The sequence below is a fragment of the Suillus subalutaceus genome (assembly GCF_016647625.1).
Source record: "Suillus subalutaceus strain FC151 chromosome Unknown DFJ58scaffold_105, whole genome shotgun sequence".
NCBI classification, from domain to species: Eukaryota; Fungi; Basidiomycota; class Agaricomycetes; order Boletales; family Suillaceae; genus Suillus; species Suillus subalutaceus.
The window spans coordinates 64,838-78,120 of record NW_024540354.1 but is presented as its reverse complement, the minus strand read 5'-3'; the positions used below and the strand labels follow the sequence as shown (position 1 = coordinate 78,120).

Here is a 13,283-nt window from a genome sequence, read left to right as displayed (position 1 = left end):
TTAGGGTTGAACGTTCTTGCATTCTGCGAGTATAGCAGCTAGGCAGAGCCAAGACTCACTTATACTGGTTAAGCATTTTTAGATATTTCATATCAGCCCAGCCAGGTTGAGATCGCCTCACCAGTAGCAGTCCAGATCTCACAAAGGCCTAGGTATAGAAACCTTAGATAGCACACACTTAGAGTGGTCAAGGCACATCCGAAGATAAAAGCAAAGGGGATCAATTGCACAAATTAAAGGCTAACTACAGTGACTCGCCATGTACTATCTCTCACTTCCTTTCTCCAGACATACCTGCTACTGTTATCTACAACAGTAGCAGGTATGTCCGGAGAAGGGAAGTGAGAGACATGTAGTACGAGACTTGAGTCCTATTTATCTAACTACATGAATGTCCAGAATCGCACAGGTGAGAGTAGTAGCAAGACGCAGGGTATTCAGGTCAGTATGTAATAAGGCTTGCAAGTGCTGCAGCCATGGGAATACATGTAATAATGCCTGCAGTTCATTCAGTAACAGTGAGATAAGCTAAAAATGCACCAATGGAGATAGGTGGACATGGGCAGGACATGGGAGGACTCGGGACCAATGGGACAGAATGGTTGGCTAAGGTGTGCAATGACCAAGACAGCGGGTAAGGCATGATGCATGCAATCCTAGCTAACTGTGAATGGCCGAGGCAATGGGTCTGGATCAGCCGAGTCAGACATAGTCTGATGCGACAATGGAAGGGTCGGGTGAGTTGAGGCTCTGCAAGGAAGTGATGGGTGGATGTGATGTGGTCTTGTTGTCTGCTTCAATACCTCCAGCCCTCCCATTCAGACAGGGATATCCCTCATCATACAAAAACTCACAATGAAATTCTTGAACAGTGTAGAGGCTCATGCCCCTACAGCCACATATGGCCTATATCACAGCTCAGGACAACTGGGCATCACTGCACAACTTGCACCATCATCATCCCTAGTCATTCCCTATAGAGCGCCCCACTTTCCCATGCTAGCCGCAAGGTACACGCTACTTTCCCGCACTAGCCGCAGCGTTCCCGCGCGCGCGCCTTGCGTGCTTTCTCGTGCTTAAGCGCCCTGTGTCGCCCATCATTCAGGAGCATCCATCCACTGTCCATCCAGCCCACAGGTATGTATTAGTTCGCTATTTTTACTATTTCATGTACCTTTCATTATTACCTACACTGTATGGCACCATTCCCCATGGCCCAGTAGCTATTACATAGTGCTTTACCTCACTGTGGTTCACTTTGTGTTGAGCCGAGGAGGCATGAAGACACTACTTCTTAGACACCTACTACCACCCATCTACTACCACTGAGCACCAGTATAGAGCTGCACTTTAGAGCAATAATTATTATCCCATTTCTAATAGACTTTGTCCTACACTGAGAGCCACTTCTCCAGTGCTTCGTGCAGCTCTGGCGCTTTCCCGTGCTTAGGCACTCCCTTAGGCACTCATTCAGCATGCTTTGGATCATTTCTCTGCTGCCATCTGCTTCCCTGGGTCAAATGATTCGCATCACACCTTGACCAACACTTAGAGAGAAGTATAGCTCTATCTCCCACCCAGAGCTTAGAGCATTATTTCTTTCATTTGCTCTGCATTGCACCTTAGCAGAGTTGTTGTACCCTCAATGGGCAAAGCTCACTGTCCAAGGTGTCAAGGAGAAACTTAAGCATGTCGATAGCAAGATTTCACTTACCTTCAACTCATGGACATCTGAACCTGGCATTCCTTTCCTCTCCATCACAGCACATTATATTGACTCACCGGCTGGCAAACCTCAGGAGTGGGAATTGAAGTCTGAGCAGCTTGCATTCACAATCATTAATGGCAACCATAGTGGCAGCAATATTGGAAGAATTCTGATTGAAACTATTGATAACTATGGCATTCGGACAAAGGTTGGATGGCTGATGGCTGATGGCTGATGGCTGACAATGCCACCAATAATGATATGGCCATTCAAACTGTTGCACTTGCTATTGACCCTTCCAGCAAGAAATGGATTGCAGGCAAGCACCGTATGCAGTAAGTGATCTATCTAATATTGCATTCTATGTATGCTGATGTCTATTCAGTTGTATGGAGCACACCTTACACTTAGTCACAAAACACTTCATCGAGGAGGTTGCTCCTACGCTAGCAAGTGTTCTCCTCAAGAATGCAACCGATGACAATGACAATGACAATGACAATGTGACTGATTTTGATGTTGCTGATACTGTTGGCAAAGTGCTTGCACTCATTATGCAGGTAAGTTTGTATCCTTAAGTTTGTATCCTTATCTGACTAACTCTGTTTGATGAACACTTCATTCAGGTACGGAAATCTCCCCAAGCCTGTACCTTCTTCCAAAAGTTCTGCACTGAGGTCAATGAGCTGAAGCTCGAGCTTTTGAAATGGATTCGCACCCAATGGGCCTCATTGTTTGGCATGTTGGAGCGCACACTTAAGTTGTGTAAGGTCGGTTGGTTACTACTACTCTCCCTATGAACTATACTAACACAATATAATTTCCCAGCAGGGCGTGAATTGGTTCATACAGCTGACAGATGACAGCAATGAAGTCCCAAACTTACAGGGTGTGAAAGTTATACAAGCCTCGTATGGATCTATAAGCAATAGAATACTCTCAGTCATTGCATGCAAGAACGCATATGTCTATGATATTCACATATAAGCAATAGATACTCTGATACAAGTTAGCATAGGTGAAAATGTAAGTAAGGTAGATATCATACCTCAGTCATTGCACGCTAGAATGCAAATGTCTGAGGTATCAGGCTTGAAAAGACAGTAGCTAAATAGTCTGAATGCTCTTGTTGGGCATGTGAGACTTGGTACAATAGGAATTGGCACTGGCCATGGCAAACAAAAGGTTCAGTAAGTACAATGGAAAGAGAGATAACAAGATCAAGTAAAAGAAACATACAGGTCGCTGTAATGGATGAAAACAAGATCTCCCAATGGCGTGTCTCAACTGCGAGCGCATGCTTGCTATTCCAACACAGGGCAAGTCATATGGTGCATTCAAGATTTCAGCCGAAAGAATGGGAGAAGTTGGAGTTGATGCATGATGTGCTTCAGGTGTGTTCGAGTGTCTTCATCAATTCATTGTATTCACCTACTGTATAACTAGGAGCCCGCAAATGCTCAACAAACGTTTTCTGCAACTCGTGAACCTACTGTGTGGTGTGCGATTCCAGTCCTTGAGTATCTCCAAGAAACTTGGCAAAACATGGCTGATTCTTCAAAGTTCAATGATTTTTTCAACTGCCATTAAGTCCGGCCTTGACAATATTTGCAAGTGGTACCACAAGATCAATGAAACCGATGTCTACTTCATTTGCCTTGGTATATGTTGTTTTTACTATAATGGCCTATCTAGTGTACTATTTTACTGTGTAGCGCTCAACCCCAACTATAAGGTGGCATATGTGAAGGGTAAATGGGAGCCTCGTGACTTTGATGAGGGTATGAAATGTTTGCAGAAAGTTTTCAACAAGTGCTACCATCACACTTCCTTGCCTGACACAGAGCTCATTGTTGTGGCTCCCTCCTCGCTTGCTCACCAAGGGTCATATGGCCACAGCTGGATGCGCAATGCTGTCAAATCTCGCGTTGCGAGTGACACCACAAACCGAAGGCCTTGCCAAGAGCTTGACAACTACCTTGCTGCACCACTAGAGGATGTCAAGAATATAGTGGCATGGTGGGGTGTGAGTTTTTTTTCTTATTGGTATTCCTTGCAGGTTGACTTAAACACCTTCAGCACCAATCTATTCAATATCCAACCATCTCTCACATCACAAAGGATTATTTGGCTATTCAGGGCTCTGCCGTTGCCTCTGAACGTGTTTTTTTGAGCAGTGGCATCACCAGGACCATGCACCGGAATTGTTTGTTGCCGTCAACTTTTGAGGCCCTTCAGCTGTTGAAAAGTGGCTATCGTCAGGGCCATATATCTGCGACGGCTCAAGCCGAGTTTGCCACTGCTCATGAATACTATGTTGTGGATATGGTGTAGTTAGTAGTTACCCATTGAATTTTTCATGTAGTTCTTGCAAATTTTTGAAATTTATATGTAGTGTTTGGACGTTTGAACACGTTCATAAGGGTCTGGTTCAGCATTCACCTTCCTTGCCTGAACCGGACCTAAGATCCAGCTCTATGTTCGACAAAACACCCTTGAGAACCGGACTAGACCAGACCGCAGCAGCACTAGGTGCACTCCTGAGCAATAGGACACTAAGCTAAGAGTTGTGGAAGCTCAAATTACCATATATACTTGTAGAATCAACCTGACACATTTCAAGAATATCAAAAATAGTATTTCTGATGTCCCCCTATCACACTACACATATTGTAGATCATGGGGGGCATTGTGTAGCACACTATGATATATTTTTATGTCTTTTTCATATGTTTTGCACACTTTCCCACACATGTCCCATCTCTACATTCCTTCCACAACTCTTAGCTTAGTGTCATATCGCTCAGGAGTGCACCACTGGTCGCCTATATGTGTATTACATGTGTTCCAACCCTCAGATCTTGAATATATGTTTGATTAATCCTCCAGAACACCAATCTTCTCATATATCCCCTATCCCTATGAAATCAAACCATCGGCCTCCTGGAGCTATGAGACTATGTTAAAATGTCATCTAGACAGTGTATAGCATATATATGAGTATGTACAGTGTATGATGATGCATAAAATCATTAAAAATGCGAATTATATTGTTTTCATAGAACTGATTGGGTAGCAAATCAAAGCAGTCATGTATGTTTTATTAGGTATATAATGACTAATATACATGATATATACGAGCCTACTACACAGGAGGGAGCAGGGGAAGGATTAGGGAGATTGGGAAACATTGAGATTATGAGACTGCCTAATCAAATAATGTTCTGGGCGGTAGTACTCAGTCACTACCGCTTTGGGGCGATCCGAAAAGAAAAGAGAGAACTCGCGTGGTTTCCCAATTGGGTAATCCTTGTAAAACACAAGTCAGTCCTGGTCACACACGGTTCTTTCGGTCCTTGTATCCTGACAAAAGACGGTCCCTCTGATTTTGTGATCAGCTTGTTTGTATACGAGACAGTGATATATGATACCATATCGAGATTGACGCGATGCAAAATTCTAGAGATAACTTAATAAGACTGTTCGTGTGGAGATGTCAAGGTATGAAATTATTGAGATGAAAATGTCCCGTTCTTCCATCGCAGCTACAATATCTCCAGTGTCCTGATGTCCATCATGTCAATAACAGAGGTGATGTCCGTAACTTGCGCGATGATCTCATTATCCGAAGCTATTCTCCTATACTCCCCACCACGCTGTTGCGCTAGCAAAAGTGCGCCAAAAGGCTGTTCAAGGCGAACGAGTAACCTCAACCCTCTGGTAACCAGCTCATCATCTCCATGCTCAGCAGGCAAACCGTCCATGCTCTGCGACTCGTCCGTATAGTCGACCAAGTCAAGATCATACCGATTCCACGGACGTATGAGCAGCAATGTCTGCCGAGTACGCCGTGCAGGCGAGAATTGAACTAGCTTGTCTTCCGCTGTGACCAACAGGTCTTGTAGCTCGTCTGCCTTGACTTCATATGTGAAACATCTGGCTCCGTCTCGACCAGGCCTCCGCCTGACTTCTGTAACAGGAAATGCGATGCAGGGCAATTGCAGTCTGGCGTTTGCGAAACGAGGAACGCCGAGGTTCTCAAGAGTGGTGTACAGATTCGAAGCCGACTCCACAGCCACATTGTTTTGCAGCATGGAGACCGAATTCTGTATCTCGTCTTCGGGTAGTGATGGCAGTGTAAATGACGGAGCCATGTATGAGGAAATGTCGGCTGGGAGACAGCTGTTGAAGTCGGATGATTGTCCCACCCAATCAAGGGCTGTGATGTCACCTGAATGGGCTATGATCTCCTGCAAGAGTCGTCCGAGCGCCTTTTGTCTTTTCTCTCCGTAGATTACAGGAAGGTTGACATCAAAGATGCCAAACAAAGAGTAGGCGATGTCTTCCTCCCTTGTGGTGTCACGGTTTGACGCCCATCGCAGTTTCTCTCGCGCATCTATTGTCCCTGGACGGAAGTCGATGAGCGCCCGTGCATTTATGCCAGTTGAACGCTTCATCTCCCTCATGATACTGTCAGACTCCTTGTGGTTGCGTGAGCGGTCGTCCAGATATAGGGTCCAATCTGCTTGGTAGAAGAGAACAATTTTTGGAGCGAGGAACTCCTGAACGGTCCATCCTCGCCTGTTCCAAATGCTGTTTGCGAGCGCACCAGATTCTGATGAAGAAGGAACATCCGATAGGTAGACGATGGTGAGCGCTGAATAGTGATACCAGATGAACATGGAATTGACTGATTCTCCGAGCTCGACATTGTTGTTCTGGTCGATGCAGCATGTGTCGCTCCACGCCCAACGATGCCCCGCGGCGCGTGCGACTTTGCAGAACTTCTGCAACTTCACCACGGTTCCGACCGGATCCAAGTCGTATATGTCTCTGCCCTGAATGTCATACAGTAGCGGCTCCTTCCTTTCCCACCTATGGGACAACATGACCCAACCGAAGTACTTCGCGACCGCTTTTTTGATGGGCCCTGTTTGGAGGGGTCCATGCATATCGAATGAATGCAAAAGCTCTTTGTATTCTGTACTATCCGTGAATGCGGTGATCTGCGCATCTCGATTGCACAAACGTCCAGTAGAGGTGTTGATTAGACGAAGGGGGGCATTTTCCAGTTCGGCCGTAAATGGCTCGTCGAATAGCATCTTCTACTTCAGATGGACTGACATATTTTCGGCGTAGCTCTGCAAAAGTTGTAAGTCATCTTCAAGTCTGTGCTTGAGTTATTTGGGGCGTACGTCGTATCCGTGGGTCGGGTGCATCATCCAACTTGGAGAGCATGATTGTGAAGGCCTCTAATGCATCATCATAGTGCTGTGCTTCACAAAGCGCTGCATGCTTTAGTTCGTACCCGAGATAAGACGAAGGGTTGAGCTCAATGACCTACGAATATCATTACACATGTTAAAACAACGACGGATATCGTCCCCACCTTTTCCGCGTCCGACAGGGCTTCTGCATAGAGGTTTTGGCCCAACTTCACCTTACTGCGGTGCACGAGATATGAAAAATCCGTCCTGAGTGTGTTCTCGATAGAGCAGAGCTGAAGATTCCCATCAAAGTCTCCACTCGCGAGTAGTTCTCCACTAGGAGAAATTGCGACGCGGAAAACCCATGTGGTGTGTTTGAGTGGCTGTCCTATCTGTTTGTGTGACTTGGTGCTCCACAGTTGGACAGTCTTGTCGTCCGAGGCGGTTGCAATGAAGGAGCCATCAGAAGAAATGGCAAGTGACCTAATGTAGCCAGTGTGACCGGTGCAAGGTTCACCGACTTGGGTCCCATTCGACGAATCCCAAAACTTGATTGTTTTGTCGTCTGATGCAGAAACAAGTTGCTGGCTGTCAGGCGACCACACCACACTTTGAACGAAATCCTGGTGAGCGTGGATTTTGAGAAGAAGCTCGGTGTTGGCGGTGCGCCAAACCCGAACGGTACTAAATCCGCCGGATGCTAATTTTAGCCCGTCGGGGCTGAAGGCAACACTCGACACCGCACTCCCAGCCCAGAGTCTTGAGAGGCTAACGCCAGTCTCCGCGTCCCATATAACAACTCTTGTATCATCTGACCCGCTTGCCAGTCTCTTTCCATCGGGGGAGAAGCACACCGACCGAATCCAGTTTGTATGCTTCATCAGCGGTTTGAATACCATCTGCTTGCTATCGACGTCCCAGACGATGATGGCATTATCTCTCCCACCACTCGCAATTCTCCTATCGTCTGGCGATACAGCGACTGAATATACATAGTCACTGTGTCCCTTGAATGGCTTTCCCACCCATGCTCTTTTCTCCACGTCCCAGATTCGCAGGGTTTCATCCTCTGAAGCAGTGAGGATATGTCGACCGCCTTTGAAGAAGGCAATTGCCGACACTTTATCCGTGTGCACTCGCATTATTTGTGTTTGTGCCGGCGTCGCGCGCCTTTCCACAGTAAGATTTCCTATATCGCGCAATCTTGACATATCGCTAAACAGGGAGGTGGACCGTCAGTACTTCAGTAGCGTTTGAGGTTGACGAGGAGCGTCTGTGGTGAAGTCGTCGATCTTATGTGTAGTGAGAAGTCGTGAGCAGAATTGGATGTCTGCCCATAACCCAATTCATGTGGGCTCTTTATATATCGTCTGCTCCATAGCACGTTGCTATAGCGTGATCTCATTTCGCTCCTTCCATCCGAGTCAGCCCCTGTCGATAAACGCCCGTCATAATCAATTCCTTCATTCTATTCACAGCACTGATTATACCCCTATATTCGCCCGAAGAATTATCATGGAAGAAATACGCCCACGAAATTTTGGTTCCTAACAAGCGTACCACTTCGTTCCTCAAATGGACTACTCAGAGGGCTCTGCCAGACGCGATCAATATCATGAGTTCATTCTTCGGAAGGATATCTCACGTTAGACATCCGAAACCAGAACTGCATAGGCAGTCTGTGGACGAGAGTCAGGCTGTCATGTTTCGAGCATCGCAACCTCTCAAAAGCTATCTTCATAAACACAATCTCATACTTTTCCAGTAGTAGTGCGATGAACTCGCCTCAATGATCTTTCTTTCACTGGTTCCGGTACTGCAGCGCTGAAAATTGGGTACGAGCTTTCTATATATGATCGGGGCTCGCTTTGACATAGTTATTCTAATACATAGCCACCAGGACACTTCGTCGTTGAACATTGAGCTTTGAACGCCTTGGAGTGACGAGGCAGCTCAAGACATCATCAATTTAGATAGTCATCCACGAAAATACCATCACTCACAACTGCTGGTCTACAAATGGGTCTACAAGGCCGATATCTGGTACATCTCTTTAACCTTTGCCACGACTTGAGGAACTCCCGTATTCTGTAAAAAAACACAAATGGGCATTAATGACAACAAAACCGAGAATCACAACATATCCCACCTTTGTAATCTCATCACTAATCTTAACACACTCCTTCCCATCAATCGACCCAAGTTTAATCACAATATTCAATGCCTTGCTTTGTTCCTCATACCCACTGCTCTTCTTCTTAAAGTCGTTCGTCAACCAAGTCCCAATACCAAACGAACCTGCACTTGTGATTAGACCACAGAACGAAACCATAAATAACGTGACGACGTACACTTGAACCCAAGCAGCTGACACTGCTCATTCAACTCCTTCGCCTTCTTAAAATCTAAACCGTCGCTGAAGATGATAGCTTTCTGTTTATAATCGATCCCGCGCTCTTCGTACATCCGCTTAGCCCTCGGCGCGAATACTTTTGGGTCTCCCGAGTCTTGACGCAGGACTTTCCATTGGTTGGCGCGTCTATTGTCGAATTCCTATAAAAACACAAAAAATGAGGATGGGGATAACAGACGCTCAAAGTCGATATACGCACCCGATAAAACACTTCAGTAGAGAATGTATCCGTGAGCGTGACTGAAAGACTATCTCCGTAGAGGTTAGACCAGAGATCTAGAGCTGTTCCAGCAGCATCTTTATAATCGCCCAGTGCCGCGACCTAAGTATATCTTTGATCAGAGGATATTTATCATCAAGTGAGGAGAACTTGCTCCCATGAACCACTCGCTAAAAGTCACAAGTTATAAGTCATGAAAATAAAAGGAACAGCGACGTACTGAGCGATCGTTCCTATGACGTTGAGGTTGTACCGCATAGCGAGGTAGACCTGCCCATCTGCGTCAAAAAACCCCACAAGGGGGGACCACCGGTATGAAGAACAGCATACATTACTAGTCCCAAAAAAACCCTCTTTCCACTCATGTGCCTCCCTCGCTTTTATAATCCCTCTCATTACCAAATCCTGCGTGACGAACGAGCGCCTGCGCCGTGTCCCAAATTCACTGAACGTACATCGCGCGTCCAAGAGGGATGTAAGCTTTATGCGTGGCTTGTTCTGGCGCATGACCGTATTCAGCAGCACGAAAGAATCAATAATGAAGAAGGGATTTACTCACCTTCTTGCCCGGTATAATCCCAATCCTGATCCGTATACCGAAAATACATCTCACAAAGACATGCCATGAGCGGTACCCTCCCATAAAACTGTCTCCAGCCACAAGCCTCTCGCTTCGATCTTAACGCTGCCCATATCAGGGTCATCAGAAGACGGGAGGAATGTAGCAGAGATCTACGGGTGCGCATCAATGGAGTACAAGGATAGAACTTGAAGGGACATCTAATCACTTGATCGGGTTTGAATTTATAAGACTGGAGATAATCGAGGTACGCAGGCTTGAAATACTTGCATTTATCCTGGAGCCAGACGCGTTCGGCTTGTGTTAGTTGTACATCGGCGAAACCTGCATATAGTACTAAATCAAGATAAAGAATGGGGTAGCTTCAAGGAAGAGACACGAACCGTTCAGTGCTTCTCGAAATTTGTCTATACATGCTCTAGAGAACTGGCGGTATTTGTCACGGTGCGTGAATCGATATACGACTTTTGCATTGGGATAGTATTCGAAAATAGCCTGTTGCATCGTGAACTGCGCAACTGGGTCAATATGATAGGAGAAGCGTTTGAGGTGATGACGATAATGCTATTACGATACATGCCTTGTACAAGTCTGTGTCGAAGATCGACACGACCTTGAACTCAGATTGGACTCCATCTGGGATGCTAGCGCTGGTGTTGCTCGTCATGATGATGATCGATGGAGTAAGAGTGTGTGGTGTTGCTTCAAGTTACCAGACTGGTACCAATCAAAAGTTTTCATACTACTAGTAGTCGGGTGACTTCCCGTAAGGTTTTACAGCTGTTAATCCTCTAGGAAGGTCGCTGTCAACAGCTGTCAACTCGTTGCTGTTTGCAAATTTTCTAATCTACGGAGGGGTACTAGGTACTATCCCTTCCACTGCAATCGGCACCCCACAGAAGTCGGCACTTTCATAAAACTCGTATTTCTAGCGACTTCAACACAAAATTCTTAGCATAGATATCATTCTCTAACTCATTGCGAGGTTGAACAACCATGATTGAAGCAGAATTGAGTGAGATAATTGAAAGTGCCGAAGTCACGCAGAAATGTCACCTGCCGATATGTGTCGATCGAAGTTTCAAACTGCACACCCACTTTGGAAGTGCCGACTGGTACTGGGTGCAGCTGGTCCGCATTCGCAAGTCTGCAGCGGTAGACGAGGAAAGCTGCGAACTTCGTTAGAGCCTACATATGAGTCGCGCATTCAAGCTGCAATTCAGGCAACTGCAAATGAGCTATATCAAAACAGCAGAATGTGAGTCGTGATTCATGTGATTATTCACTCAAACTAATAATGGTTACCCTCGTACTTAGACGTATCTACTAGCTAGTCCTTGCTCACTCACGCTGAACGCTAAATACTAACTGAGCTTGTGCTCTTGCTTGACTGCCGAGTCAGACGTCTTTTGTTTGTAAAACCTTACGGGAAGTCACCTATTAATCCTACGTATCCTCAGTCTCCTTCACCGCAACCATCCCAGGTCCAGCCTCAAGTTTATCGACCAGATCGCCCGTTTGTTCCCTGAGCGCATCCCTCATCTCACTCCAAAGGACCTTGCCTGCATCGCACGCGACTCTAAACACCTCCTCAAAACGATCCATATGCAACCTGGTCTCCATCTGCACGAGGGTCACGCGTCCTGTACGAGGCATAACGCCCACCACGACGCTCGGCACGTCGTTTTCCTCGACTGTTGTTAGATCGAGTAACGGCTGAGTGCCATGCACGCCTCCGCTGATAGCGCAGACAAAGTCGAATAGAGGGATGCCTGCGGTTGCGAGTGCGAGGGTGGAGGCGTTTATGCAAGCGGGGAGGAGGCCGCCATCAAGTTGGAGGACATGGATGAATATGTCGATTGTGCTACGGGGGTAGAGATGAGTTTGAACGACGGGTTCGAATGTGCTTTTGATTGATGCTGCGAGTTCGAGGAGGCGCCTAAGTGTACGTATTAACGATAAAATAAAGTGGGTGCAGATGAGACTTACTTATCGCCTCTACCTCTTCTTCTTCGTTCACCGACGCCAAAAGGGGCGAGTTGGACTTCGACGTTTAGTATTGCGCGATCGTGAAATGTTTCGCGTCTTGTTCCAGGTTTTGCTTCGTGTGGGCCGAGGACTGAGACTCGAACTTGTGTGAGGCCATGTGAGTAGGTGACGCTGCCGTCTGCCGTTCCTTGTGCTTCGAAGTTGATGGCTATTGTTCGTAGCTCATAAGGTCTGCGACCATCGCTGCGAAGAAGACCAGCATTAAGGAGTTCAATGCGGGAAGACTGGATATGAATAGGTTGGAGGGTTATGGTGGGATGGGGTAAATTGAGCGCACCATGGTTGAGAGACGCGGTCAAGAGGAGCCTTTTCAAAAGTCTCACGCAAAAATAGTACATTTCTTATTACATTATTACTAGTGACATAAATTGATCGTTTTGACTTGCATGCGTCTGAACTTTGAAGCATGCAAGCCATTTCTCACCAGCATTGCGTTCGACCTTTTTCCTTCTTCCGTTGAACCATATACTGCATCCACAACGTTCGGCTGCCACCAGCGTGACTTTGGCTGCTTTCAAAGAACTTCACCATTTCCTCATGAAAATCAGTCGTTCAACATCGCAATGAACGGTACATGTTAGAAACATTGATTGAAGTTGTATATTATGTGTAGAAGTAAGAATTGAGTGAGATATTTAGGTCGTGACGACTTGTGGGGGTGACGACTCAGCAGGGATAGTATGATACGATATTGAGACCGATGCAATGCAAATCTCTAGGGATAACATTCGTGCGGAGGTGTTATCAAGGTGTGAAATGCAAACGTCCCGTTCTTCGTACCTACAATATCTCCAGCATCCTGACGTCCGTCATGTCATCAACAGAAGCCACGTCCTTGACTCGCGCGATGATATTGTTATCCGAAGCGATTCTCTTGTACTCCCCACCCCACTGCCGCGCTAGCAACAGTGCGCCAAATGGCTGTCTGACACGAACCATCAACCTCAACTCTCGCGTACTAGCTGGCTCATTGTATCCAGGATGGCCACCGAGCGTGTCATCTGACGGAGAACCAGGCTCGGGCCAATCTGCGACGCTCTGCGTCTTATCTGCAAAGTTAACCAGCCCGAGATCATGCCGATTCCACGGACGGACGAGCAGGAATG

At 46.5% G+C, this 13,283-nt stretch overlaps 3 protein-coding genes across 3 annotated transcripts; 1 reads left to right on the top strand and 2 right to left on the bottom strand.

Annotated features, from left to right (window-relative positions):
- Positions 1-2,958: 2,958 nt before the first annotated feature.
- DFJ58DRAFT_844168 (uncharacterized protein) lies at positions 2,959-4,272 on the top strand (the record flags this gene model as incomplete). Its single annotated transcript, XM_041393048.1, has 5 exons — positions 2,959-3,102; positions 3,222-3,369; positions 3,424-3,734; positions 3,848-4,041; positions 4,104-4,272. The coding sequence occupies 5 exons, from the start codon at positions 2,959-2,961 to the stop codon at positions 4,270-4,272; spliced, it is 966 nt and encodes a 321-aa protein (XP_041240517.1).
- A 4,360-nt stretch (positions 4,273-8,632) lies between these two features.
- DFJ58DRAFT_803739 (Quinolinate phosphoribosyl transferase) lies at positions 8,633-10,933 on the bottom strand. Its single transcript, XM_041390979.1, has 11 exons — positions 10,709-10,933; positions 10,512-10,638; positions 10,337-10,452; positions 10,197-10,280; positions 9,879-10,046; positions 9,765-9,818; positions 9,528-9,650; positions 9,267-9,468; positions 9,065-9,213; positions 8,919-9,003; positions 8,633-8,867 (listed from the first exon to the last, which is right to left on the bottom strand). Exons 1-10 carry the CDS (start codon positions 10,793-10,795, stop codon positions 8,941-8,943), a joined length of 1,173 nt encoding a protein of 390 aa, XP_041240516.1. The 5' UTR covers positions 10,796-10,933; the 3' UTR covers positions 8,633-8,867; positions 8,919-8,940.
- Positions 10,934-11,374: 441 nt separating this feature from the next.
- On the bottom strand, positions 11,375-12,493 carry DFJ58DRAFT_803731 (exoribonuclease, exosome component 4). Its single transcript, XM_041390978.1, has 3 exons — positions 12,455-12,493; positions 12,118-12,401; positions 11,375-12,067 (listed from the first exon to the last, which is right to left on the bottom strand). The coding sequence occupies exons 1-3, from the start codon at positions 12,455-12,457 to the stop codon at positions 11,575-11,577; spliced, it is 780 nt and encodes a 259-aa protein (XP_041240515.1). The 5' UTR covers positions 12,458-12,493; the 3' UTR covers positions 11,375-11,574.
- Between the last annotated feature and the right edge of the window lie 790 nt (positions 12,494-13,283).